Here is a 25,160-nt window from a genome sequence, read left to right on the forward strand (position 1 = left end):
ATGATAGACAAAAACAGGAGTGGGATAATTGATCTACACTTTGTGTGCCACATCACCAAATACAAAGTTAATTCACTGGACAGGAGGAGTTGATAAGTATTTAATTCTAAAAAGAAGCAACAGTTGTAAACATCTATAATAAAGGGAACAAAGAAGACATAGCTCTAGCATGCCAATTTTTTCTCTTGTCAATTAGGAAGCATGGATATATTAGCAAATTCCTACGTGTTTCAGTATAAATACAAAAGAGTAATAAACTAACTTGAAAATCCCACAATTTTGGACAAAAGTAAAGTTTTTCATGGTAGCTCAAATGTACCATATGGCAAAAATCATTTTTTACAGAACACAGTGATACACTTTGCACTTCTTCAGCATCAAGGGAGCCTATTCTATAATCCAAGGTTCTTATGAACACTTTGGAAATAAAATTCACATGTGCTCTTAATAAAAATGCTTAAAATATTTATTTTTTTCCCCACCCAAATTGCTATAGACAGCAAAGATTTTATTGATCATTCAAAGAACAAATTTAAGGAGAAATGCAAGGTAGAAGAACCACCAGCATTGTAAAAAGTAAAACAGTTACAAACCTATAATTGTTTCATTGACTGGCTATTGTACTTCAATTATAAAGCACAGTTATTATCTTATCAATGCAATACAATTATTAGAAATCTTAGCAGGTTAATTGTTTCATGTTTGTCTGATGCTAAAGGTGCCCTATTTTACTTCCAAGGCACACACTGATTTGGAAACACCAAACTCAGAATAAGTTGTTATTCTGATATTTAAGAGCCATGGTGGTGCAGTGGTTTAGAATGCAGAATTGCAGGCTAACTCTGCCCACAGCCAGGGGTTCGATCCTGACTGGCTCAAGGTTGATTCAGCCTTCCATCCTTCCGAGGTGGGTAAAATGAGGACCCAGATTGTTGGGGGCAATATGCTGACTCTGTAAACCTCTTAGAGAGGGCTGTAAAGCACTATGAAGCGGTATATAAGTCTAAGTGCTATTGCTATTTTCCAACTTTGCATTGAACTGGCTTTAGCTTTAAATTCATACATTTCAACATTTCACTTTGAACCATACCAATCATACCAGTACTACCCTTGAATACAAACATTCTAATGTTCTGCTACAAGTTTCAGTTTGTTCTATGCTTCTAACTCCCTATGCAGTGTATTATTCTGATAATAAATCATGCAAAGCAGATCAATCAAATGGTGTCAATTTACTACAGATTCCATCCCATTGCCCAAGAAACAACAGAAGTGTTTGCAAAGCTCCTTACTTCATGCTCTATCATTCCTTACATTAAGTAACCATCTTCCCATGGCAGTACAGTTTTCCCAATTTTTTAAAAACAATTGTAAGATTTATCACATGACATTAAATTATAAAAAATACTAGTCACTTTTCGTTGTATTTTGATACTCCTTTTATACTGGGGGGGGGGAGATACTATTATCAATACCAAAGCAATGACATTTAAAAATTCAAGAGATTTGTTTCATTGGGTTTTGGCCATGTTGATTTGTATTTTTCCCAAAGAAACTGTTTACTACTGACATCGAGTAGTCCTTCTGTACCTTAAAATCTTCCAAACTGCCAAGGATTCTGAAAAATGTAGCCCAAGAAATCCAGATGTATCAGCCCAAGAAATGGAGTGGGAACATTACTAAGAGGCTAAACATTGTGAAGTCACCATAAGAACGAAAGATAAAAAAGCATTCTGTCAAAATGGGGAAAAAAACATCCCTTCTTACATACCTTTGCAAAAAGCAAATTGAGCTGTTTCCCTGATCCATGGTATCCACCCTGGGAAAGAAAGAGTTTAACTTGTTCCTGAACTTGCTCTTCATCCAAATGCCAGCAGTTTTCATCATCTATACTCGCTCCTGCTGTAGGATCAGGGGCACCTACACAGTAGAAACAAAGCAGGGGTGAAATCCAGCAGGTTCTGAAGGTTCTGGAGAACCGGAAGCGGAAATTTTGAGTAGCTCAGAGAACCAGCAAATACCACCTCTGGTTGGCTCCAGAGTGGGGTGGTAATGGAGATTTTGCAATTTCCTTCCCCCAGAAGTGGGGTGGGAATGGGGATTTTGCAGTATCCTTCCCCTGGAGTGGAGCAGGAGTGGAAATTTTGCAATATCATTCCCCTGCCACACCCACCAAGCAACACCCACCAAGCAACGCCCACAGAACCGGTAGTAAAAAAAATTGGATTTCACCACTGAAACAAAGGCTATATGATGACTTAAATCTTTTTACCAATACATGAGGATTCAGTTGTTCCCATCTAAAATAACAGTTACTGATGATTGATTGCACCTATTATGTATGCACTGACATTAAGCACTTATATGGTAGAATTCTGTGCATGTTTAGCACTCTAAAGAAACCTAGGTGTGCACAGCTTTAGATTATTATGTCAGTGGCTAAGAGAAAACTTAAGCAATAGCTCTCCATGACATAGAGGTATCGTTACTCACTAACAAAATGTGTGCTTTGCACACAAATTCCATGCTCAGTCTTCAGCTTCTGAAATTAAAAGACTCCCAAGTCTGCCCCTATTCTGTGGAACATCCTGGCCCCAGTGATCTGGCAGTCCCTTTCTGGAAGGCCATCGGGACCTGGTGTTTACCCAGCACTGCAATAGTGTCGTGGGAGCTTATGGATAGTTGTTGAAGCATCCTAGGAGATAATTGGGGCACCAGGATTTGGAGGGAAGGGTTTAATTTATTGTTTTAGTTTGATGGTTTTATAGTTTGCAGTTTTATTATTGCTGTGAGCTGCCTACATGTTGCCACACAAATCTCCCCAATTTGAAAGAGACTGTAATATGTCTTCTCTTCAAGAGGCGTTTTCTGGATCCAGCTATACTGAATAAATATCATGTAGTCTTCAAGTTCTATTTTTGGAGAAGGCTGTTGAAAAGATGGTGAGGGTCAATTGCGGCACCATCAAGAAAGCAGATTTTTTTTTGGGAGCCTTTTCAGCCTGGGATCAGGTCCAGACATGGAACCAAAATAGTACTGGTTACTCAGGTCAGTGAGCTATGTCAGGATAGGGAGGAGGTAATATATCCTTCCTGTCCTACAAGACTGCTCAACAGCAAGCATTCCTTCTGGAGATATTATGAGGGCTGCAGGCACTGTTTTATATTGGCACTGGTCCTTCATTACCAGGCAATTCCAGTCAGGGGATACAGGGGATGAGGGGAGGTTGGCTTAATAAAGCTTGGTCTTTTTCATCTTTCTCTTGAACATGGAACTGTTGGAAGAGGTCACCTTGTAGTTTGGAGTAAGGTGATATTTAACTGGTTAAGTTGGAGACAACTGGAAATCTTGACTCAAATATCTGAACACTAATGGGACAAAACAGGCTAAAACTGAACACTGCTTTGGTAAGATCGTACTTGGAAAACTGCGCCAATTTGGTCAGCTTGATACAAAAAAGATGTTGAGACTCTAGAAAAAGTGCAGAGAAGAGCAACAAAATTGATTAGCGGGATGGAGCTAAAACATGATAAACAGTTGCAGGAACTGGGTATGTCTAGTCACAAGAGTAACTCACACCCTTATCACTTTCAAGATTCTTGCAATATATTAAATATACATATTGTATTCATACCTTTGAAGACCACTGAGAAACTGCATCTGATAATACAATGCAGCAGGATATTTTTTGTCAATAGTCATCTAATAAAATGCACAGGTTTCCAATGTTTCAAATGCACTTTACAGTACTGCATATGTGAAGGGTTCCCATGTAGTTTCCTTTTCTAGCTACTTTTGCTAACCAGAATTGAGTCATCAATTACATATCTCTCAAGAAAAACTACTTGTGGTTCACCAGTATTAGAGAATAACAAAGTGGCTGTGTCTGTGACTATTATTCCAGGCACTTTACTGTTATTATTTACCACAGGTGCTTTGTTTTGCTGTTTTTATATTTGTTTTTAATCAGGGGTGTTTTAGTTTGGGTGTTAACTATTGGAAATCCTTCAGGATTACAGCATAAATAAATAATGCATACCATTCAAGATGGTTTGCACCATTTAAAATCAATGGAAAAATTAAAATGCTAAATAAGCAGGCTAAAATATTTTTTAAAATCTAGTAAAAATTAAAGTAGGCAAATATAGGACACAACACTTTCTGCCATTGATTTTGCCTGTGGTGTGAATGCCTTCCTAAAAAGGGTATTACTCTTTTTAGGAAGCAATACTTCCTAAAAAGTATTCTATTTGTTTTTCATGCTTAAACTGGGATTGTAATGTTCTAGAAAATAGTTTGCTCTATTTTAGTACCTATAAATATTTCATTATATCTAAAATGTTGGGAAGTATTAAAATATAGGAAATGTAGGAAAATTATCTAATTATTTTTATAAATATGTTAACTCAAAGTGGCAAACATACATAAAACTCCTTTTTCCTCCTATTTTTCCCTCAATAACAACTTCTGATGAAAAAGAGTTGCTGGCTCAATATAGAAAATTCCAGAAAAAATAAATGGTATTAAGCATACTTTTATTACAGGAAATATCAAACTGGTGAACCTTTCATAAATTTTCTTCTAAGTAAAGAATGAGTTTTCTGTTATTTTAAACAATAATTTCAAATGATTTGAATTATAACATATATTTTGAAAATGGAATAATTAAAGCCAAGAGGCTGTGACAGAACACTTTTGCTATATGACATCAAACATTTAAAAAATCTTAAAATAGCTGAAGGGTTGATAATAATACTGAAAAGTCATCTTCATACTTCCCTGACTTGCTCCGTTTCTCCAAGTTATCCATCTTAACCACAAGGAACAAATGTTTCCTAAAAGCTTAAACAGTGAGCACATACTCTTAACCTCCAACTTAAGACAACTAATAATACTTGATATATAATGGAAAACATTAGTTATCCCTCAATGCTTACTAGCTAGCTTTCCAGTTCTGAGATGCTATACTGTCACAGTTTGTCAAGAGATTCTTTCCATCAAGATTTGCTTATATCTACCCATCAAGGTCATAGTAGAGGAGGAGACAGACTTCAAAGTTGATTGAATGTTATCATATCAAGCCAGAACTCTTGATTTTAAGAAAAGTGACCACGGCCAAATGCAGAAGCAAATTCAAATAAAACCTGCTCTGAGTTGGGAAATAAGATCCTAAGGTGCCTGAAGCCAACAGGAAGAGAAGCTCAAGAAGGTTGCAGATCCATATTAGAGGTATTAAAGTTAAAAAAATAATCCAAAAATTATAATGAAAGCAAAAGTGACAGCAAAAGAAGCCAATGTAGCTTCATGAGTAAAAACATACACACATACACACATAAATTTAAATTTTAAATTTTATGGATTTGGGGTTTTAAATTTGGGTAGCCAATGATTTAATTCTTTTAATTATCTTAACTTTTGCATTTGTATGTTTTTTAATTTTGGCTGTTCACCGCCCTGAGTCCCTTCTGGGAGAAGGGCGGTATACAAATTAAATTAATAAATAAATAAATAAATAAATACCTCTCTTTGAAGATTAGATACACAAACTACTGAAGGGCAGAAAGCAAGAAAGGACACAGTACATACAGTATAGGAAATGGATATAAGAATAGATCACAAAGGAAGAGTATAGAGGTAGACCAGAGCAGCAGAGGTGTGTCAGGAAAGTAGAATTCATAATGAGCTGAGCTCAGGAAATGCTGCTGAGGGGGAAGAAAAGACTTTATACATGCCTTTATATAAGGAAAATGAAAAGAATCAGTATACTAGCAGTCAAATAAACATTGTAAAATATTAGTAACAAAGAAACACCGGTATATTCAAATATTTTGGTTCAGTTCTCCCTAACACAAGACTATGTTACCCTGTTTCCCCCAAAATAAGACATCCCCTGATAATAAGCCCAATCGGACTTTTGAGCGCATGGCAATAAGGCCAAGAGCTTATTTCAGGGTTCAAAAAAATATAAGACAAGGTCTTATTTTCAGGGAAACACGGTAGTACTACCAAGAAATTTTGGGCAGAACTAAAGCTTGAAACTGGGAGAAACCTGGTCAGGGGTTACCTGTTTACTTTGAGTGAATTTAAATTCCCGTGACCAAATTAATTCCATCGTGGGTTGCTGAAAAAACTAGTTATCCTCTGTCCAATTCCTTATGTATTATCTCTGAGAAATCCTGGAGAAGAGATGAAGTGCCTGGTGACTGGATATTATCCGTTATTTTCCAAAAGAAAAAGACATAGCAAATTAAAAATAATAATTTGATTGTACCTAGGAAAATTCTAAAGTGGACTATAAAGAAATGAATTCATAAACATCTTCAAAGAAAAGATAGTAATAACCAGGAACCAGAATGGACTTCTCAAAAACAAATATTTTATTGTTCTAGTAATAGTAGAGTCAGTTTGGGGGGGGGGAGGTGGGCTTCCCTTTCTTGGATGTTTTTAATTGAAGGCTAAATACCACCTGGGATGCTGGTGCCTGGATTTGATTGTTTAAATGCCATCTTTCAATTTTATAATTCCGTGAAAGTAAATAATTCATTTTTGGGTGCCGTGTTAATTTAGTCCCAGTTACATTACATGAAATTGGAATTTGTTCTTTACTCAAATCTTCAATCTATGATCAAATCTGTAGGCATTTCCAAAAATCTATATTAGCATGGCTCATTTCAGTGCTAATCACAAACTACCAACTTCTTATTTATAACCAAATATTCATATTGGCAAAGAAACCTTGTCCTCTCCTCAAAACATTTCTAGAAATTACAGGGATGGGTGGGGAAGGAGGAAGAGGTATTAGCCAAATTGGAATGATCACATATACCTTTTCATGTTTTACATCTAAAAAATTAAATGGATGCTCAAATCTTGTAAGACCAGGACTGAAGCTTGACTGAAGTATTTATTTACTTCATATCAGTTGAAACTTTCAGGCCAAATGACTACCAAAGGGACTTGCTCATGGTCAGTCCAAACCTTTACGCATTGTTTTTGAGAACTCCTGGAAAAGTGGTGAAGTCCCTGATGACTGGAGGAAGTAGCACAGTAGGATTGGGCAAAGCATTCAAAGCATCATCTTCATCATGTGGCTTTTAAAGTGCACACCCTCAGGTTTGCAGTTACTCCATGCAGCGAGCAATTTCTATACACTAATTCACCAGAAAGTTGGACACCACTATATTGTCTAACTTAGCTTGCAGAATACGTGAATCAGCTTGGGACACATCTATTGGTATACTGTAGAGTCAAATGTTAATTTACTGTTAAAATGTTTATTTTAACAGTAAGTAGTTAGCTGCAAAAAAAAAACCCATCCTGAAATATTGTTCAGATGTTTCAATAAAGCTGCCTGTCCAAATTCCCATGGAAGGAATGATTACACCACATAACATATTTCATAACACCTTTCTTTGGGGGGGGGAGGTGTATATTCAGTGGTGGGATCCTCTTGGTTTAACAACCGGTCCGGTGATTGCACAATTTGCTGTGCACACATGCACAGATTGAAGAAATCTTCACTTCTTGGTTTCCTTGGAGGAGTAATACACCTGATTCACATGGCAATCTGCTCTATCGCGTGAATCAGCTTAGAAGCAGTGGTGGGTTGCCCCCGATTCACACCGGTTCTATAGTTTAACCGGTAGTAAAACCAGGGGGAGGCGCTGCCCACCAACCCCGATGTCACCAAGACGCTTCTGCACATGCGCAGAAGAGCTCGTGCGGCCCCGCTGCGAACCGGTAGTAAAGATAAGTAGAACCCACCCCTGCTTAGAAGATAAAGGTAGGAAAATAGCGTGGGCAGGCGGGTGGACCCATCTGATCGTCAGGACCAACCGGTTCATTCCCAGCTGATCGCCAGAGCTACCAGTTTGTCCGAAGCAGTCCAAACCGGTAGAATCCCACCCTGGGTATATTCCTCTCCTACTTTCAATTATGCATTCTTGATTATATATAGCCCAATCCTCATGTGACCTTCCTAAATGATTTCAGGGTTAGAGTTTCCTGTCATTCAAGTAGTTTTCTGTCATATAACATTTCAATTAGAAATATGTTGATCAACTACAAGTGGGAGAGTTACTCAGTTGGATACTGAATTAAAAAACCCCAAAATAAATGAAACTCATGTTTCTTTAAGCAATAACCATCTAAGTAAGTAGAAAATAATTCTGTTGTTCTTCTTACAAGTTATTAATGGTAGATATTACCTTTCCCTAACAGTTTCTATGGGTTCCCTTGTTAGATTTGAGATAAAATAAATCATTTATATCTTTTCTCAATGTGGCTGAGCAACTGTTGTTCTCCATGGAAACATGTCATTAGACCCTTATACAACTTGTTTCTGACAGTTTTATCCAATCTGCACGTGCAGATGAAAATTCTGATGCAAGCCTAAGCCTATAACCTATATCTGAAGACCTCATCAGACCATCTCATTTCATACCTCTCTTTTATTTGACATCACAGCATGATATTTAGAGGGACAGGACTGCTCAATGTGATTCATGCACTACAATACATGAATGGAACTACAGTCTTTTCTGCAAGAACAGGCAGCCTTTCCCAGTTTTCAGTTAGCTTTCTGCACATTGCCTAATTAAACTAACAGGCTAAAAGTGTCATTTGTTCTAAACATATTTGGAGAGAGAACATGAAAGGAAGTCCAAAAAGCTTACGGAAATACAGTATCAATAGGATTAAACTGAAGTACTTTCCTGGAAGAAAGAAAAGGATTCTGGAGCAAGCAATGGAGAAAAAAAACACTAACTCACCATGAACTTGATTGATCTCTGAATTCTGAGAAAGGATTTCATCTGCAAGTTTTTGAGCCGTTGGCAAAACTTCAGTATGGTGCACTGTAATCAAATACTGTACAAATTTTTGCAGTTGGTCTCTGTTCATTTGAAAAAGAGTCTCTGAAATGGGAAGATGTAGTTTGACCTGATCTGGCTTGCGGATCCGGTATAAAGAAAGGGCCACAACATGGGCACAGTAAAATATGTCTTTGTTTCCACAGCTACAGGTCACTGAGGTAATCTTGCAACGATCAAAACTGATAGCCACATTGCAAACAGTTTCTGGCTCGGATTGCATGGCAGGTTCAGTCACGGTACCGCTCAGGTGGAAACCTGTTCATCAGAAGAAAATAGTCATCTTTAAAAATCAGTAAAATGCGTGTTTGCTATTTTAAGCAAGCAAAGTTTGATAACCTGAATGCACTTAAATAGAATTCACCATCTTAGATAGTAACTGTGGGCTTTAGCAGCAGCCACTAAAGTCACCTAAAAAACACTTATATAAAAATAGTTCTACATGAACAAAGTGGTAACTGTGGTAGATGACTACAGAAAAAAACAGGAAACAGGCACTCATACACCAAAATACTGAATCTGCATTACTTTAGAACCTTCATAATAATAACAACTTCCAGCGCTACTTATTGCAAATGGTAGCTGGAAGCTTCCATCAATGGAATCTAACAACATTTTAGTGCCTTTATTTATTTTTAAACCCAATGCTGTGCTCACATATGAAAAATGTCAAAACAATAAGGATGGAAATTATTCAGGAAACTATGCTTTTCTTCTCAGCTGTTAGTCTACTATCACAAAGTCTGCATTAAGGCTATACTCTGGAGGAAGCTATATGGATTTTCAAATCCCAGTGAGTATATTAATTTCATGCACACAGATCTAGAATAAATAAAACAGACTTCTATATACAACTTTTTAAAGTGAAGTTGCTATGTGACATCCTAGTACTTCTACTCTATGAATCTTTTACTTTTTACTATCACATATTCTCTTTTCACAGGCTTTTAGATCCACTTATTCTGTTAATCTTGCTACTCTTTCTCAAACTAAAAGCTTGACCACCCAACAGAATCATCAAAACAGCTGTTGTGGAACTGCTTCAAGAACAAGCACTTTTGAATGTTTCTAGTTAGGAAATAAACTAGTTTCATGCAGAGAATAAATTTGTTGGAATAGTATTGTTTTAGCCCATTGTTCTATGATGGACATCCAATCCTTACATAGGCAGTCCTCAAGTAACTATGATAATTGGGACTGGGAATATCTGTCACTAAGCAATGTGGTTGTAAAGACCAACATCACACAACCATGCTGACCTAAACAATGGTAGTTCCAGTTGCCCTGTGTGGCTGTTAGGCACAACATCCCATGATCACCATTTGAAACTTCCTGCTGGCTTTCCCATGGACTTTGCTCGTTGGTGAAGGTTGCAAATGATGATAATGTGACCGGAGGGTACTGAGATTCTTGTAATTGTGAACCATTTGCCAAGTGCCTGATTCATGATCACATGATTGCAGGGATGCTGCTACAGCTGCAACTGCAAGGAACGATTGTAAGCCTTCTTGTTCACCATAATCATAATCGTAAGTGGCCGCTAAACGAGAACTACCTATAGAATGCTTTTATGTGTTACTGTTTGCGTGGGGAGAAAGCGCTCAAGTATGTTGGTCTACCTCTTTCTCAGTATGACATATAAATACCCATGACGACCTGACATACTATGAAAAATACAGCTGATAAAGAGGTTTTTTAAAAAAAAAAAAATCATGAAGATCAACAAGGATCATTAGGAACCAGTTTATGAGCATAAAATATTTTGTAGCATTTTTCTTGCATATTTAATCATTTTTAAAGGATTTCTTTGTAGGTTTGTTTGATACCACAGCTATGCATTAAAATGCATTTCTAATATATCCAGTTATAGTGTCAAGTAAAACTGTTGTATCAGAGATTAGATGGCAAATAAATCAGCACAAGTAATTTTGGGAGTGCTTTGTTGCAAATGTATATTAGTATTAGTTAAGGGAAATTAAAATGGAAACAAACTGATAAATAAAATAAATAAAAATAAAACAAAATAATAAATAAAATACTTTAGCTTGATAATGACATATGGACTCATTTTTGGAATGAACATAATTCTATAAAATCAATAAGAATCAACCCACACAGGCTTCAACAAAGAATTATTCCTCAAATATAGTACCATACTTAATAAAAGCAAAACTATCTTTCACATGTAAACATGAAATTCTTTAATATATACCTTTTGACAATGAGCTAATATTTTTTCAATTACCATAGTTTTCGGACTATAATTTGTACTCCCCCCCCCCCCAAAAAAAAGTGGATGGAAATGTCTGTGCATCTTATAGAGCAAATATTGCGGTGGGGGGAGAGGGGTTGGTGCGGCGCCAATCAGCTGTTCTAGACGGCGGGTTCTAGGCTGCCTCCTCTCACCGCCTATTGCCGCGGCCCGTTTGCATGGGCTGTGGTGGCGGTGAATGGGCTGCGCCGAACGGGGCCGTGGCGGTGGCAAACAGGCCACGGCGAACAGGCGGTGGTGAACAGGCGGCAGAGGCCGATTTTTTTTTTCTTGTTTTCCTCCTCTAAAGCTAATGTGTATCTTATAGTCTGGAGCGTCTTATAGTCTGAAAAATACGGTACATGTAATCATTTCTTTAAAAAAAACAAAATTTTGATATGATATCAGAATTCAGTAGCTTAGATTTTTTAAAATATATATCTGAAAAAAAATTACTTGTGTGATAGATAATCATGGAATACTCATGGGGAAAAAAATTCTATGTATGACCAGTTCCTCTGAGTGAATGTAAGGACTACAATACATAGGCACACATACACAAAGAAACACACAATTCCATCTCTTTCAGCTCATCAACTTTTATGCTTGATTAGATTTGGGGTAGAGCAAGAGTGAATGAGAAGGCAAGGAAAATCAGTAAAGATTATTTGCATCTTTTACAGTGGGGAGATTTGTCAGAAAATTCATGGCATTTCCACTGATCACAATGTTTGAGGTGATTTAACAAAATACAATTACTATTTTTCACTTCCACCATAGTGACATTCCACTGCTTGAATGAAAACATGTAAATGGAAGCATACAGAAGATCTCAAGATGTTCTCAGGAATACAGTGGCTTCCCAGCAGCTCCAATAATTACCCTAAGGAAAAAGAAATGCTGAGGATCATAAGGAAAAACCAGATTTGTCATAAATAACGCAGGTAATCTTTTAGTTCTGACAATTACTATTATTTTTACTTTGGAGTAATGTATTATTTACTGTAATCTCCTCTAACAAATATTACATTTCCAATCGAGACAACAGCAAAGTTTTGCCAAAACCCACAGCAGGAAATGGCAAAAGAAAGAAAAGCAATGAAGTATGTACTATCCTACCTCAACTTCAAGATCCAGACTGACCCAGATGACTCCTTGACATATGATAACTGGGAAATTCTGGGAGATGAAGTCTATATCTTAAAATTGCTCAGTTTGAGAAATTATCATAGGGTATTCCCTCCTATGCCTGAGACTGATCCGGGGAAAAATTGCTTCCAAAGTATATGTTTTGCCATAAATCTTACTACCTCATTTGAACAGATATGTATTTTGAAAAAAACAAGGCAAACACTTATTCTTTTCCAGCAATCCCAAACACAGCAGGTAATGTTTTTGGACTAGATCATTTTTTTTAAGCATACCATGGATGCGCTCACCAAATGGCTACCATGGGAGACTTGCCTACTCATAAAATGACTGTGTGGTCGGCATTCCGAGTCATAAAATATTAATTTGCTATAAAGTAAATTAGCATTTGCCACCCTCATACAAGAAAGAGGATCAAGGTGGATGGAGCCTCTATATCCAGGAGGGCTCTATAATATATTTTAAAGTTAATTAAGAATCATATTTTGCTCTACCTGCTATGTCTGGCCTCATGGACCAAAGTAATCCCAGTTAACTCTTTCAAACTATAGTTCTGAAAGTTTCCTTTTAAAAATGGCCTTAATTAATAGTTATAAAAAAGAGAGAGACAGATTTCCCCTTCAAGGGTTTTCCGATATGATCACAATTATTCCCTTCACGCATATCCTGTTCAAGCTGTGATCCGTTTTAACAAGATACTAACAGTCTTCTGTAGATAGCAAATCTGAACAATTTATATTACCTTACCCCTCAAGCAATATTAGGGGCAAAACCAGAGAGAAATGATCAGCCACCTCAATAAATGAATCATATACATAATATACATATCAAAGGCACTCAGATCTTTTTTTCCCCTTAAATTCACATTCAAAATGTATCCTTTTTACTTCTTCCTGTATCTGGAATAATCAATGTCTATTTCCCCTTTTTTTAGTATTTTTAGATTACATATGCTGTTTCCTTAAAAAAAATAATTATTATTCTCAAATAGTACCTTATCTAGGCAACAGAGATGGAGATAAGGAATTTCATATGTGGGAGCATTTGATGTTTTTTACTTCCAGGACAGTCATGCTGTAAAATTAAATATTTGCTAGCTCCATGAAAACTAGGCTACAGTATGCCAGCATGGTACCCACTGCTTTTCATTGTTACCTGCATCATGTAAATGAAAGGAACAATTATGTGTACAATATAGGATTTATTTGTATCCCATCTTTCCTCGGTAGTCTACAGGGAGTAATCTACTAATTTTATTTCTACAACAATCTTGTAAATGGATTAGGACCAGCAAAAGTAACCTATCCTAAATTATGCAATGAATTCCATGGTCTCACAAGAATTTGAATTTGGCTCTTTAGGGACTTCATGCAACACTTTAATCCCTACACTACACTTCTTGTGTGTGTCAGAGTGACAGAGGAAAAATGTCACCTGTACGCATGAAAGGTATGTGCCAAACTTTTTGTCTCTGGCAATGCCTCTCTCCAACAGCCATTTTGTGATTATCAGTAGAAGTTTTATAAACATGCTACTGTAAATGAGCTCATGCGCCTCAAAACCTTACGGAACCCAACAAACCCAAAGCAGACTTTTGGATTTAAGTTACTACAGACCCTTATCCACTTTTCCTGTTTATGGAGTAGTCAAAGCCTGTCTTTACCGATAAGAATTGTGGAAACCATCAAGAGCCTCAAACATTTCCTTTGTTTGTTTAGTTCTGTCCTGGGTCACCATTTGGTTATATAGTTTAAACACATGTCTGTAAAACGATATTACTCTTTAGAAATGGGGAGGGGGTGTTTTCAGGGAAATGTTTATTTGAAACTACAAATGTGTCACTTGTTTTCTCCTCCTGATAAATGAATCAGCCTCTCCCAAAAATCTAATACTCAGTCATTTTCTCTTACTAGATAACACTGCTTGAAAAGTAGAGGGTTTGGAGGTTGGTGTGTGTGTGTGTGTGTGTGTGTGTGTGTGTGTGTGTGTGTGTGTGTGTGTTTTGGGGGGGACATATGGGCATTGACTAGTTATGACAGTGACACTAGACAGTAGCTTTGTAACCTAGTCACTGAATGAGGTGACTGAAAAGTGTAAATTCCACCAGAGATTCCTTCCTTGCAAGAAGAGACATTTAGAAACTGCCTGCCGGTATGTTTTATTGCAATGTGAACAAATGTCTTCTTGTCCTTTGGAGTAATTTGAATTTAATACAGTGTAACAGATGAGCAATCTGCTTTATAAACTAGTTCCAACCTTCCTGCCCCCCACCCCTCAAACATTCTTGGATATGCTTCCATTAAGAGCATATCTCAGCACATCCTGCTGGCTCTTGTAGCCAACATGCCCCCCACTTTTCATCTCTCTCCAGTCTCTTGTGGACCATACAGCATAAATTAGCTATTCATTATGTGTGAGGGAGTCACAGATAAAGGTGCACCCTGCTGCGAAAGACTGCTATTTTACATGTCAATTTTAGAATGAAAGCATCTGCTACCTTACTAACATGTATATTTAAAGCCACCACATATTACACTGTTCATTGCTTGTTTATTCAGATATTATGAACATCTAAGTGGCATTACTCAAAATGATCCCCTCTGTGTCTTCCCTTTCCCATTACTCCTTGCAATCTGCTCCCCACACCCCAAAATGGCTTGCTTGTCAGTTTTGTTTCAAGATGGTGTTTAGCATATATGAGCAACTTAGATCAAAATTAAAACTTTCTGCCTTGCGATTTGAATAGGGTCTCAAATAATAAGAAAGTAACCCTGAGAACAAAAGCAGCGTTGCAAACAGAGCCTAAAAATATTACTCATATCTAATTCAAAAATGTACTATATAAACACATTCCTTTCCCAATGCCAGACCTGGAAAATTACTAAGTTCATTTGAAAAGCTTCTACCACACACCCTTGAAGTCTGTAAAGCATCTACTCATAAATAAATAAATAAATAAATAAATAAATAAATAAATAAATAAATAAATAAACAAACAAATAAATAAATATACACACACATATACATATATACATATATACACACATACATACATATACATATACATATACATATATACATACATACATACAGGTACAGGTACAGGTACAGATACAGATACAGGTACAGGTACAGGTACAGGTACAGGTACAGGTACAGGTACAGATACAGATACAGATACAGATACAGATACAGATACAGATACAGATACAGATATAGATATATTTTCTTACTTCTTCGTAGGATTTGTGTGTGTTTTTCCTCTAGCCAGGTTTTTCCTACGTAACCAAGGTTTTTCTGCAGCCCTAGCTCAGTAGAATCACATCCACTCGATTCTGGGCTTTTCTCTCACCTGGCAGCAAGAACTTGCTGGCTGCCAGAAAGAAAAAAAAGCCCAGAATCGTGGTTTGGTTTTCCTTCCTTCCTTTTTCTTGATTGAATCCCCATATATCTAATGTGAGAAGTAAACAGAATAAGCAGCACAGACTCTAGACAGACAGACAGCAAATGAGTTAAATTGTATTGGGCAGGAATTAAGGGGGGGAAGGCAGATATCATCAATTACAACTGACTGAACTAACCACACAAAGAACCATTTTATAGCTTTCTAAATGAAATTTCTAAAACTCAAGCCATTATAACTTTCTCAGCATTATTAGTGATCCCTTTCTATATTATGAAATGGAGGCATCTTGTGCTATAATTAACCATATTACAGTATCCCAAACCCTAAGATAATTATTTATGTTATATAGTGGTAAAACATTTAGCTGCACTATGTCTTCATGGACAAGAAGCTGAAATCTCTTGCATCGTAAGAATTAATAGGCAAAAGCTGCATAATAAACATTAACAAAGCACAACCTGATGCCTTCTAGATGTTTCAAAGTGCAATTCCCAACATCACTGAGCAAGTCAACAGAAAAGAGTTAGATCCCAAATAATCAGGAGATACCAGGCTGGAGATGAGTGTGATACTGCTTTGATTAAAAAATAAAAGCACTCGAAAGAAGGACATTTTCATGAAATGAAGTAAATGGATAGTAAATATACTTCTATTTTCTCTCCCATCCAGCTTCATGGAATATCACTGATGTCTAGAACGGTTCCCTGGATACAAAATGAACTCAGCTACACAAAACATACGGTATTTTAAAAACTGTGACGAGGAAAAAGGGGAGAGAGAGATGAGTCTCTCATGCAGACAACGGAATATGGTTTGCTTCCTTCCACAAAGAAAATGCAAGTGCCTTTAAAATCATCATATAATACTGCCATTATCTTCCTCTGCTGGTTCAGAACAAATCATTTCGGAAGTTAAGTTCAACATCAAGAAAGAAGTACATTCCCATCAATTCTGTTTCAGTTACTCTTAATACTGTTGGTGGAGGCAAATGGTAAGGTGAATGTATAACATACATAATCACGTATGTTTGACTTGTGTGTGTGCCTTCAGTTTTTTACTCCTGGAGACTGCCTCGACTAGTTCCTGCAGTTTTCTTGGCAAGGTTTTTCAAAGTGGTTTGCCATTGTCTCCTTCCTAGGACTGAGAGAATGACTAGCCCAAGGTCAACCAGTTTGCTTGTGCCCAAGGCAGGAGTAGAGTTTACAGTCTCCTAATTACTAGTCCGATGCCTTAACCACTAAACCAAACTGGTTCTCATGTCTGCCTTAATGTCTGGTTAATATACCAGACTAGGTCTACATTTTCCTTCATCAGCCTATAGATTCATTTAAAAATTTACACATAAAAGTTTTTTTGGTGGTGTTGCAACAGTTAATAATTGCACATTTCACACTGGAAAAATTAAGCACAAATTTACCACTACTTACTTTTTTTTTATTTATTGTTCACATTTTTGAACTGCCCACCTGCCTCAGACTTCATGCTGTTCAGCTACCAAGACCTTATGTCTACTTCAAAAATACAATATTCAAGAATCTTCATTAAGCCAAATGGATTTAAAACAAAATGTTTACTTAATGTTTACTTAATTTATGACTTCACAAATATTTCTATACACACACACACATTTATATACATGCACACAAACACAGCCTAAGGTAATTATCTTGATTATAACCAAATCACGCCTCTTTGCCTTCCGGTAAATACAACATGACAGCAGTTAGATTCACTGATCAGAAAGTATCAATTATAAATTCAATAAGCATTATTTCCATTCTGCATAATAGTGTATTCCTTACTACAGTCCACTACAATAATAATTCAAATATATGTCCTTTAAGCATGTTATTTGGTGGTGTGCAAATATTTTATTATTAAACTCTATCACATAGCTTGTTCTTGAAGCAATTCCTATCTTTTAAGAATTTTAATGAAAAGGAAGAAAATTAATTTATCTTGGGGCAGCATGTTATTCACTTCTTCCAGAGCTATTTCTGACATGACACAGGAAAATTGCTACCTACCTATATACTCCCTCTTCTAATATTTCTCCACAACAATTCTGTGAAGTAAATAGGAATAAGAGACACTAACCCACCACATAATTATCCAAAATGACTGTACAATGGCTTTTACAAGGAAAAGAAGGGGCAACTGACTATTCCCTCTCACCCTCCCAGTCAAGGCTATGTTACCTCCTGGGAGGATTTCTCTAACAAAACTTAGTAATTGGTCATAAAAGTCAAAAACTAAATACAGTGTGGATGTAATCCATTTTTCTTCAACTTATTTCTTTCCAGAGGTGCTTGGGAGTTGCAATTCTATCACTTTTAGAAGACATCATATTGGGAAGGTTATTGTGACTTAAATCTTGAGAACAATTTGTTTTATTCCACCTTGGCATTATAGAAAGCGTTCGTTTATTTACCTCAAAAATCTTTTGGAAGTGCACTACAAAATGCCATCTTGTCCAGACATGGATCAATGCATTGTTATCTCCAGGATTTCTAAGTTGGACCCTCTGGCTCAATTTGCCCAGCAGGTCTGGAGTCATCACTGTCTAAGCAATGATGCACAGATGACCAGCTTCTTTTCCTAAACTCCAAGCACAGCATACACCAAAGTTTCCTTTAAACTTGTTGAGAAATAGGGGGCAGGGGATGGCATCCTTGCCTTAAAATTCTCTCACAGAAGCAGACTGTTGTTTAAGAACAAACAGCAGCTTGTTTCTATCGCTCCTTTGTTTGACAAGTTTGAGCTGGCTAGAAAGGTCATTTATGCCTCAAAGCATCAAATTAACATTTGGAGGACATGAATTTAAAAATGGGTATTTGGTTCTGCTTTCTGAATTGCTAATGCATTTTCTTTACAAAAGGGGAAAAAAACTTATCCACAACCTAAAAGGAAAGCAAGTAGTCTTTCCTCAAGCTAAGTAAGCATTGATTTTATGTCTATGTCATCACATGGTGAATATATCTTAATTAAACTTTGTTTTTAAAACAAGATTTAAGCCAGTAGGCTAGAATGATATAAAACTCATTAACATGATGGAGAGGAAATTACTGTTTAATTACACAGGAGGAGTCTTATGGAGTTTCACAGAAATATTAATAAAAAGTTTTCTGGCCTTTTCTTTTAATAATGGTAACAAATTTACTATGTGCAATCTATATACAATCAATATATCCTTAGGCAATTAAAATATGGAATACCAAGCCAGCCTGTTCCTACATTGAGAAAGGGAATGGACTTGATGGCCTAAACCAGCATTTTTCAACTTTGGCAAGTTTAACATGTCTCTCCCAGAATTCCCTAGCCACATTCGTCAAGCCCCATAGAGTTGGGTAAGATGAAAGAAGCAAGAACTGCACAGATTTATGGAAGATATCTTTAAAATTAGTCCAGAATAAATACAGAATCTTGAAAACTATAACAGAAATGTCCCACCTTTTTCATACTGAATAAGTGAATGGAGTTTTTGAAAAGTTTGAAATGCTTCTTCTCAGGTTTTCTGCCAGCCAGGCTACATTGCTGTTCATCACATTAGCTGCCAATTAATTAGCTGCCAACATTGCTTGATTCTTCATGTCTGCTTTAATTTCTTTCTCATCTTCCTCACAATCTTTCATTTTATTTATTTATTTATTTATTTATTTATTTATTTATTTATTATTATTATTATTATTTATTTATTTATTTATTTATTTGTTCGATTTATATGCCGCCCTTCTCTGGAGACTCAGGGTGGCTTACAATGTGTTAAGCAATAGCCTTCATACTTTTGTATATATCTGCTTAGTAGGGCTTTCGGCCCCCCCAAGCGGTGTGCTTTTTTATACAAAGTCACCTTATTGCCCCCACAATCCGGGTCCTCATTTTACCTACCTCGAAAGGATGGAATGTTTGGGTTTCACATACTGTACATATCCAAATATTATGGTTATAAACCATGTCTGAGCATCTAGGTGAAACCACACATGTAGTTTATTTGATAAAATATACTGAAATGAACCATAGCTTATCACACAAGGCCATATTCTCGCCTTACAAATCACAGCACCTCCTTTCCTGCTTTGTGATAAGCTGAAATGAAACAAACCCCATTATGGCTTACTATATCATGGGAAACCACCTGAAGAGAAAAGCCCTGAGCTTACTGTAGCTGAGGATTAAAATCCACAAAGAAATACATTACCACACAGGAAACAGAGTAACCGAGCAAATGGACCCACAGGACAACCTAATGCATCATGTCTGCCCACCAATCTTGGTTTCCATAAATTTGGCATCAAATAAAGTTTTACAAAGATGTCTACAAATGGTATTTGCTTGAACAATACTATTCCAGCTCTTTTCTAGTTATGATACATTTGGCAAACTTAAAAAAAAGTACTTTATAATATATATTCTTGCCCAAAGGCAAGATACCTCTTTTTTCTCAAACATGATTGAAATGGCTGCTGCCAAATTTCTTCAGTCAGATGCTGGTCTCTTTGCCTTCATTATCAAGTACTCTAATCCTGCAATCTTTAAATTCTAGTCAAGATTCATGCTCATACTACAATGGAATCCGTTCATTTTTAATCTTATCTTTTATCCTTGTCTCTTTGTTTTTTCCCTTTTTCTCTCTTAAAGAGAAAGAAACAGTTTATTTTAAATTAGAACACAGCATTTTAAGGGACTTCAGAAATCTTCTAGTCTGCTCAAGGCAGCAGATCTTATACCATCCTGGTCAAATATTTGTCCAGTATATTTTTGAAAAGCTCTTTTGATGGAACCTTCACAGCTCTGAGAGGCAAGCTGTTCCATTGATTAGATCAATCCAATTAGAGTTTGGTGAAGTTGGAATCATAGCTTCTCAATTTCACCTGTGTTCTTTAGATGATTTTTTTTTCTTTAAAAATTGGTGGAACATAAATTAATAAATAATTTTGCTTGATCGGGCTGTAGGTCGGCAAAATGGCAATGTATATTGGGATGAACCATGTTTTATGGAGTTTTCATAGGTTTTTGAAGGGGAGTGTTTAATTTAATTGTATCATGCCAATTTTAGAGCTTATAGCATAGTTTGAAAATAGCAGGAAAAGTGTCAGCTTTGGAAGCCATATTAGAGTCCGAAGCTTCAATGCTGCCACCTTCTCATGTGTGGGAAAGTAGGAGGGGGGATTAAGGAGAGGGGTTGTTAGTAGACATAATAGCATTCTTCCTGATGGTCAAGGTCAGGGCGATCCAGCCTCTGGAGAAGGAGTGATCAGGGGGCTGGGTCGAGATGGAACGGACGTTGATTGGAGCATGTGATCGAGTGGGGAGAAAGGGGATGGTTTTGGGAGCTTTGACTTACTAAAGAAAAACCCGGGCTTTTCAGATTCAGGTTTTCCCAGATGTGCCAGTTTAAAGAGAACTTTGGAAAAATGCTTGCTTCCGCGTCTTTACTTGGAGTTGGGGTTTTTCTGGAACGCTGACAAAAAGATTGCTACCAATTGTAGTTGGCTTCTGGATTTTATGTACTCCAGTTCCATTTTTAATTATTGCACAACTACCCGTTTCTCTGAAAATAAGACCCAGTGTTATTTTTTTTCCCACCAAAAATGGCACCAGGTCTTTCTTTTCAGGGGATGTCTAATTACTGACTCACATCACGGCAGTGGCGCCAACAGCCCCACCCAGCAGGAGCCCGCTGCTGGCCTTCTTCTGCAGCCACTTGCCACTCATGCGCGTCGCCCTCAACCTCAGTTTCACCATCAGAGGCCTTCTGGAAACGCCTCTGCAGCTGAGAAACTGTTGTGGTCCACCAGCAGCCTGCGGAGCTGGCAGGGGAGTCGGACAGCAATGAGGCTGAGGAAGAACATGGGCCAGTCCTGGAGGCTGAGGAAGGCCCGGATGAGGGCTCTGCGTCAGAGGCAGAGATGGGGCCAGGGCCATCGGGGAGTGAGGTGCAGACTCCAGAGCCTCCAGAGACGGATAGGAGTGAGGCAGAGGAACAGGAGGAGCCTGTTTCTAATCCACGCATGAGAAGAGCTGCCAGAAGGCAAGAGCAGCTCAAGCAAAAAGGACAACTCGGGAGTAGGGCCAAGAGATGATTGGCCCCTCCCATAAGGCTTAAAACAGACCAGCAACGGCGTTTGGGCTTTGCTGGAAAACAACATTGGTAGCTTCGTCTTCTTCTTAGTCTACGGCTTGTATTTATTTTTGTATCTGCGACTTCTGAACGTTTGCCAAAAAAGGCCTTTGGCAGTTTGCCTAATTGGACAAGGTTTGCGATAGGACTGAAGAATTTGTGTTGGGAGGAATTTGTTTTAATTTAGTTGAATGACGCTGGGAATGAAGTAATTCTCAGCTGTTCAAATACAGTTTGTTTGTTTTTCCACTGACTGATTTTCCTACTACTTACTTGGGCCTGTTGGGTCACAACAGAAACGGGATCCAGATTGACGCGCATGAAGCCTCCTGGCTTCCATTTTGCTGCCAGAGGCCTTCCGGAAAGCCCTCTGCAGGCAATAACAGAGCTCTGGATTGATCCGAAGCGCTGTTATCAGCTGCAGAGGCCTTTTCAGAAGGGCCTCTGATGGTGAAACAGAGCCAGGGGTGACGCAGACAAGTGGAGGAAAGCGGCCGCAGAAGAAGTGGACCTGCAAGGTGAGGCAGGTGTCAGGGTGTGCGAGGCCTGGTAAGTAGGGCAGCTCCACCACCCCCATCCCCAATCTAGTTTAATTTTTACCCGTGCGCCTCACCCCACCCCGTGCACCCCAGAGTGGCTGGGGTCTTAACTAGGGCTTATTTGGGAGGTAGGGCTTATATTAGGTGCACGCGTAAAAATTAAGCTAGGACTTACTTTCAGGGTAAGGTCATATTTTCAAGGAAACACGGTAGTAAAATGCTCCAATATATATAAGTAACTATACATCCATCAATTATATTCTATTTTTTTCTAGATAGATTTTTTTCTCCACATTCATTTGCTTTAATTTATTCAAGCCTAAGAAAATAGAAGCTTTGGTGGTCCTTCTTGAAATGTAAGTTCTGAAACCACACAAAATAAGAAATGCCACTATGCAGCTATAAGCCACTAGTACACAATTCTTTTGGTAAGTATTTCAACATAAAGATCCCTGCCTCTTTTAAAAAGAAGTTCAAGTACAATATGTGTATTGAATATTAATACAGAAAAAGAACTTATGTGCCACACTGATTTAATTAGTGATATGCATGGAACTGTTTGTTCAGGCAAATAACATGCTGTGCAGGCATTTGCATCACATGAAATTTCTACAGATTGCAAAATCAGGAAGTATTTAAATGTGCTGGAAAAAAAACAATAGTTTCAGTATGTATGTTCATGTTCATCTTTTTAGTAAGGAAAACAAGGTCACTGATGTATTCTGGTATAACATAAACTGATTAGTCAAAGCTTACCTTCCATGTCCTTGTTAGAAATAACTCTGAGAGAAAAGGAAAGACAGCTTATTCAATACCAATTTTTCTCAGTGGGTGTCAATTAGATGATAGACATGCTGATCTGTTGGGTCAAAGATAGACTTTACTTTCTTACTGTGAAACACTATTATTCTGGTATTACCAAATTTATATGGATCATCTTTTAACTTCTCAGATGTTTTAAAGCAAAGCATTCCTCCTGCACTTTTTGTTAGGGACAAAAATTGCCAATGTTATCTCTTTTCTGAAGGTTTAGTCATACATCGTACACCCAGCTAAGATATTTTGAAAGATTTGCTACTATACAAGATCAAGTTAGATCAAAAAACAGTGGTAATCTGCCAACTCAAGATCATTAGTTGGAGAAGAATTTGCTCTACAAATTTCAGCATGTTCTTAACTGTACAAATCATACCAGGAAGACAGCACGACGTAAGTCTTTCCAAGAGGATATAAAATGTTCACAACCAATAATAGGTTCTCAGAAACAACATGAAAATGATATTATTTGATTTTCCCCTTTCTAGAACTTATCCAATAAGGTTTCCTATTTCTAGAAATGGAAAATATTGTTAAGGAGCTCATGAACCAAAACAAATAAATCAAGACTTAGCCAAACTACCCCGCTTAAGTCAGCCTGTACATAGATTAAACACTCAGCACAGGAGTACACAAAGAAATCTCTCTGTGTCTATTCCCATTAATTCTAGGCCTGGAGGGAGAGCTAATGGTAAGGATATATAATAGCTGGTTAGTATAGCAAAGTGGCACTTGTGGGGCCTTTCCTCAGATTAAATCTGATCTGTTAGACCTACATAAATTTCTTTCACACTTTCTGCCCTGATATATTTTTAAGATTTATGTAAATATTCTGGAAATCATGGGATAGCTCATCTATTCTCTTTCCCACATTCTTAAGCAATCTTTATTCTGAAACAGGGATGACTGTAGTATACTGAATTGTAGAAATAGCTACAGCTAAGAAAATCTTGATGTTACTCTCCATTACTCAGTTGTCAAAACAGCTTTAAGGTCTATATCTTATTGGTTTCAGTTATATCAAACTCATCACTATTCAACCAATCTTTGTATAATTCACCAGATGGTATTGTAACATACTGTATATAACATATATTTCATAATGTCTATGAAAGAGAAAAACAAATTGGTATCTTGGATACAGTACTGTATTTCTATACAATGGATATTAATTTGGAATAAACTGGTTCTCAACTGTATCTCATTAATTCTCAACATTTCTCTCTAGCATTTTAGCATACTCCAACAATACTAACTCAGTTGATCTTTTTCTAGCTTTCTGAAATCTTGCATTTTCTAGATCGGTTGAACTGCAATTTCAAGGAGCCTTGGTAGTACAGTGGTCTAAAGCACCCTGTTATTAAGACCAGCTGCCTGCAATTACTGCAGGTTCGAATCTCGCCAGGCTCAAGGTTGACTCAGCCTTCCATCCTTTCTAAGGTAGGTAAATTGAGGACCCAGTTGTGGGGGCAATAAGCTGACTTTGTATAAATATACAAAAGGATGAAGGCTATTGCTTAGCCTTAGCACATTGTAAGCCGCCCTGAGTCTCCGGAGAAGGGCAGCATATAAATCAAATTTAAAAAAAAAAAAAAAATTAAGTCACCTCTAGCAAACATATGTCTGGAAACCATGGGAAATTTAATATAGTTTTGAAAGACATCAGGCTAGTAAAGGCTTATCTTGCCTACCTACTGGTGAAAAAGCAGTCTCAGTGTCATGGGAAATGGAATTACTGAGCTACACCTACATTTTGTCTAAGTATTATTAAAACATTTCTTTGTTATTCCCATAGCAAGAACTCCGTTGGCTTTCAATTACATAAATGGAAAAGAACATAAAGCGATTATATATAAAGAAGTATTATCCTAATGGTTGCAATATACACAGAAATTGACACTATATCCTGGCTATCTACAAACCTAGCTAGTTCTGCCAGAATTTGCCTCTCATTTTTTTAATGAAATTAGCCACAAAACATAATAAAGATTGTCATAATGAATCACAT

General features: G+C 37.2%; 1 protein-coding gene across 1 annotated transcript in view; it reads right to left on the reverse strand.

The window, feature by feature from the left end:
- ZSWIM6 (zinc finger SWIM-type containing 6) overlaps positions 1 to 25,160 on the reverse strand; it is a 102,645-nt gene that overhangs the window by 50,612 nt on the left and 26,873 nt on the right. The window contains exons 2-3 of the mRNA XM_070935867.1: positions 8,772 to 9,128; positions 1,772 to 1,920 (exon numbers count right to left, since the gene is read on the reverse strand). Of these exons, the coding sequence (XP_070791968.1) occupies positions 1,772 to 1,920; positions 8,772 to 9,128 (506 nt within the window). The remainder of the gene's footprint in view (positions 1 to 1,771; positions 1,921 to 8,771; positions 9,129 to 25,160) is intronic.

Source organism: Pituophis catenifer, unplaced genomic scaffold (genome assembly GCF_029215685.1).
Source record: "Pituophis catenifer annectens isolate HBS135680 unplaced genomic scaffold, rPitCat1.0.hap2 SCAF_2, whole genome shotgun sequence".
NCBI lineage: Eukaryota > Metazoa > Chordata > Lepidosauria > Squamata > Colubridae > Pituophis > Pituophis catenifer.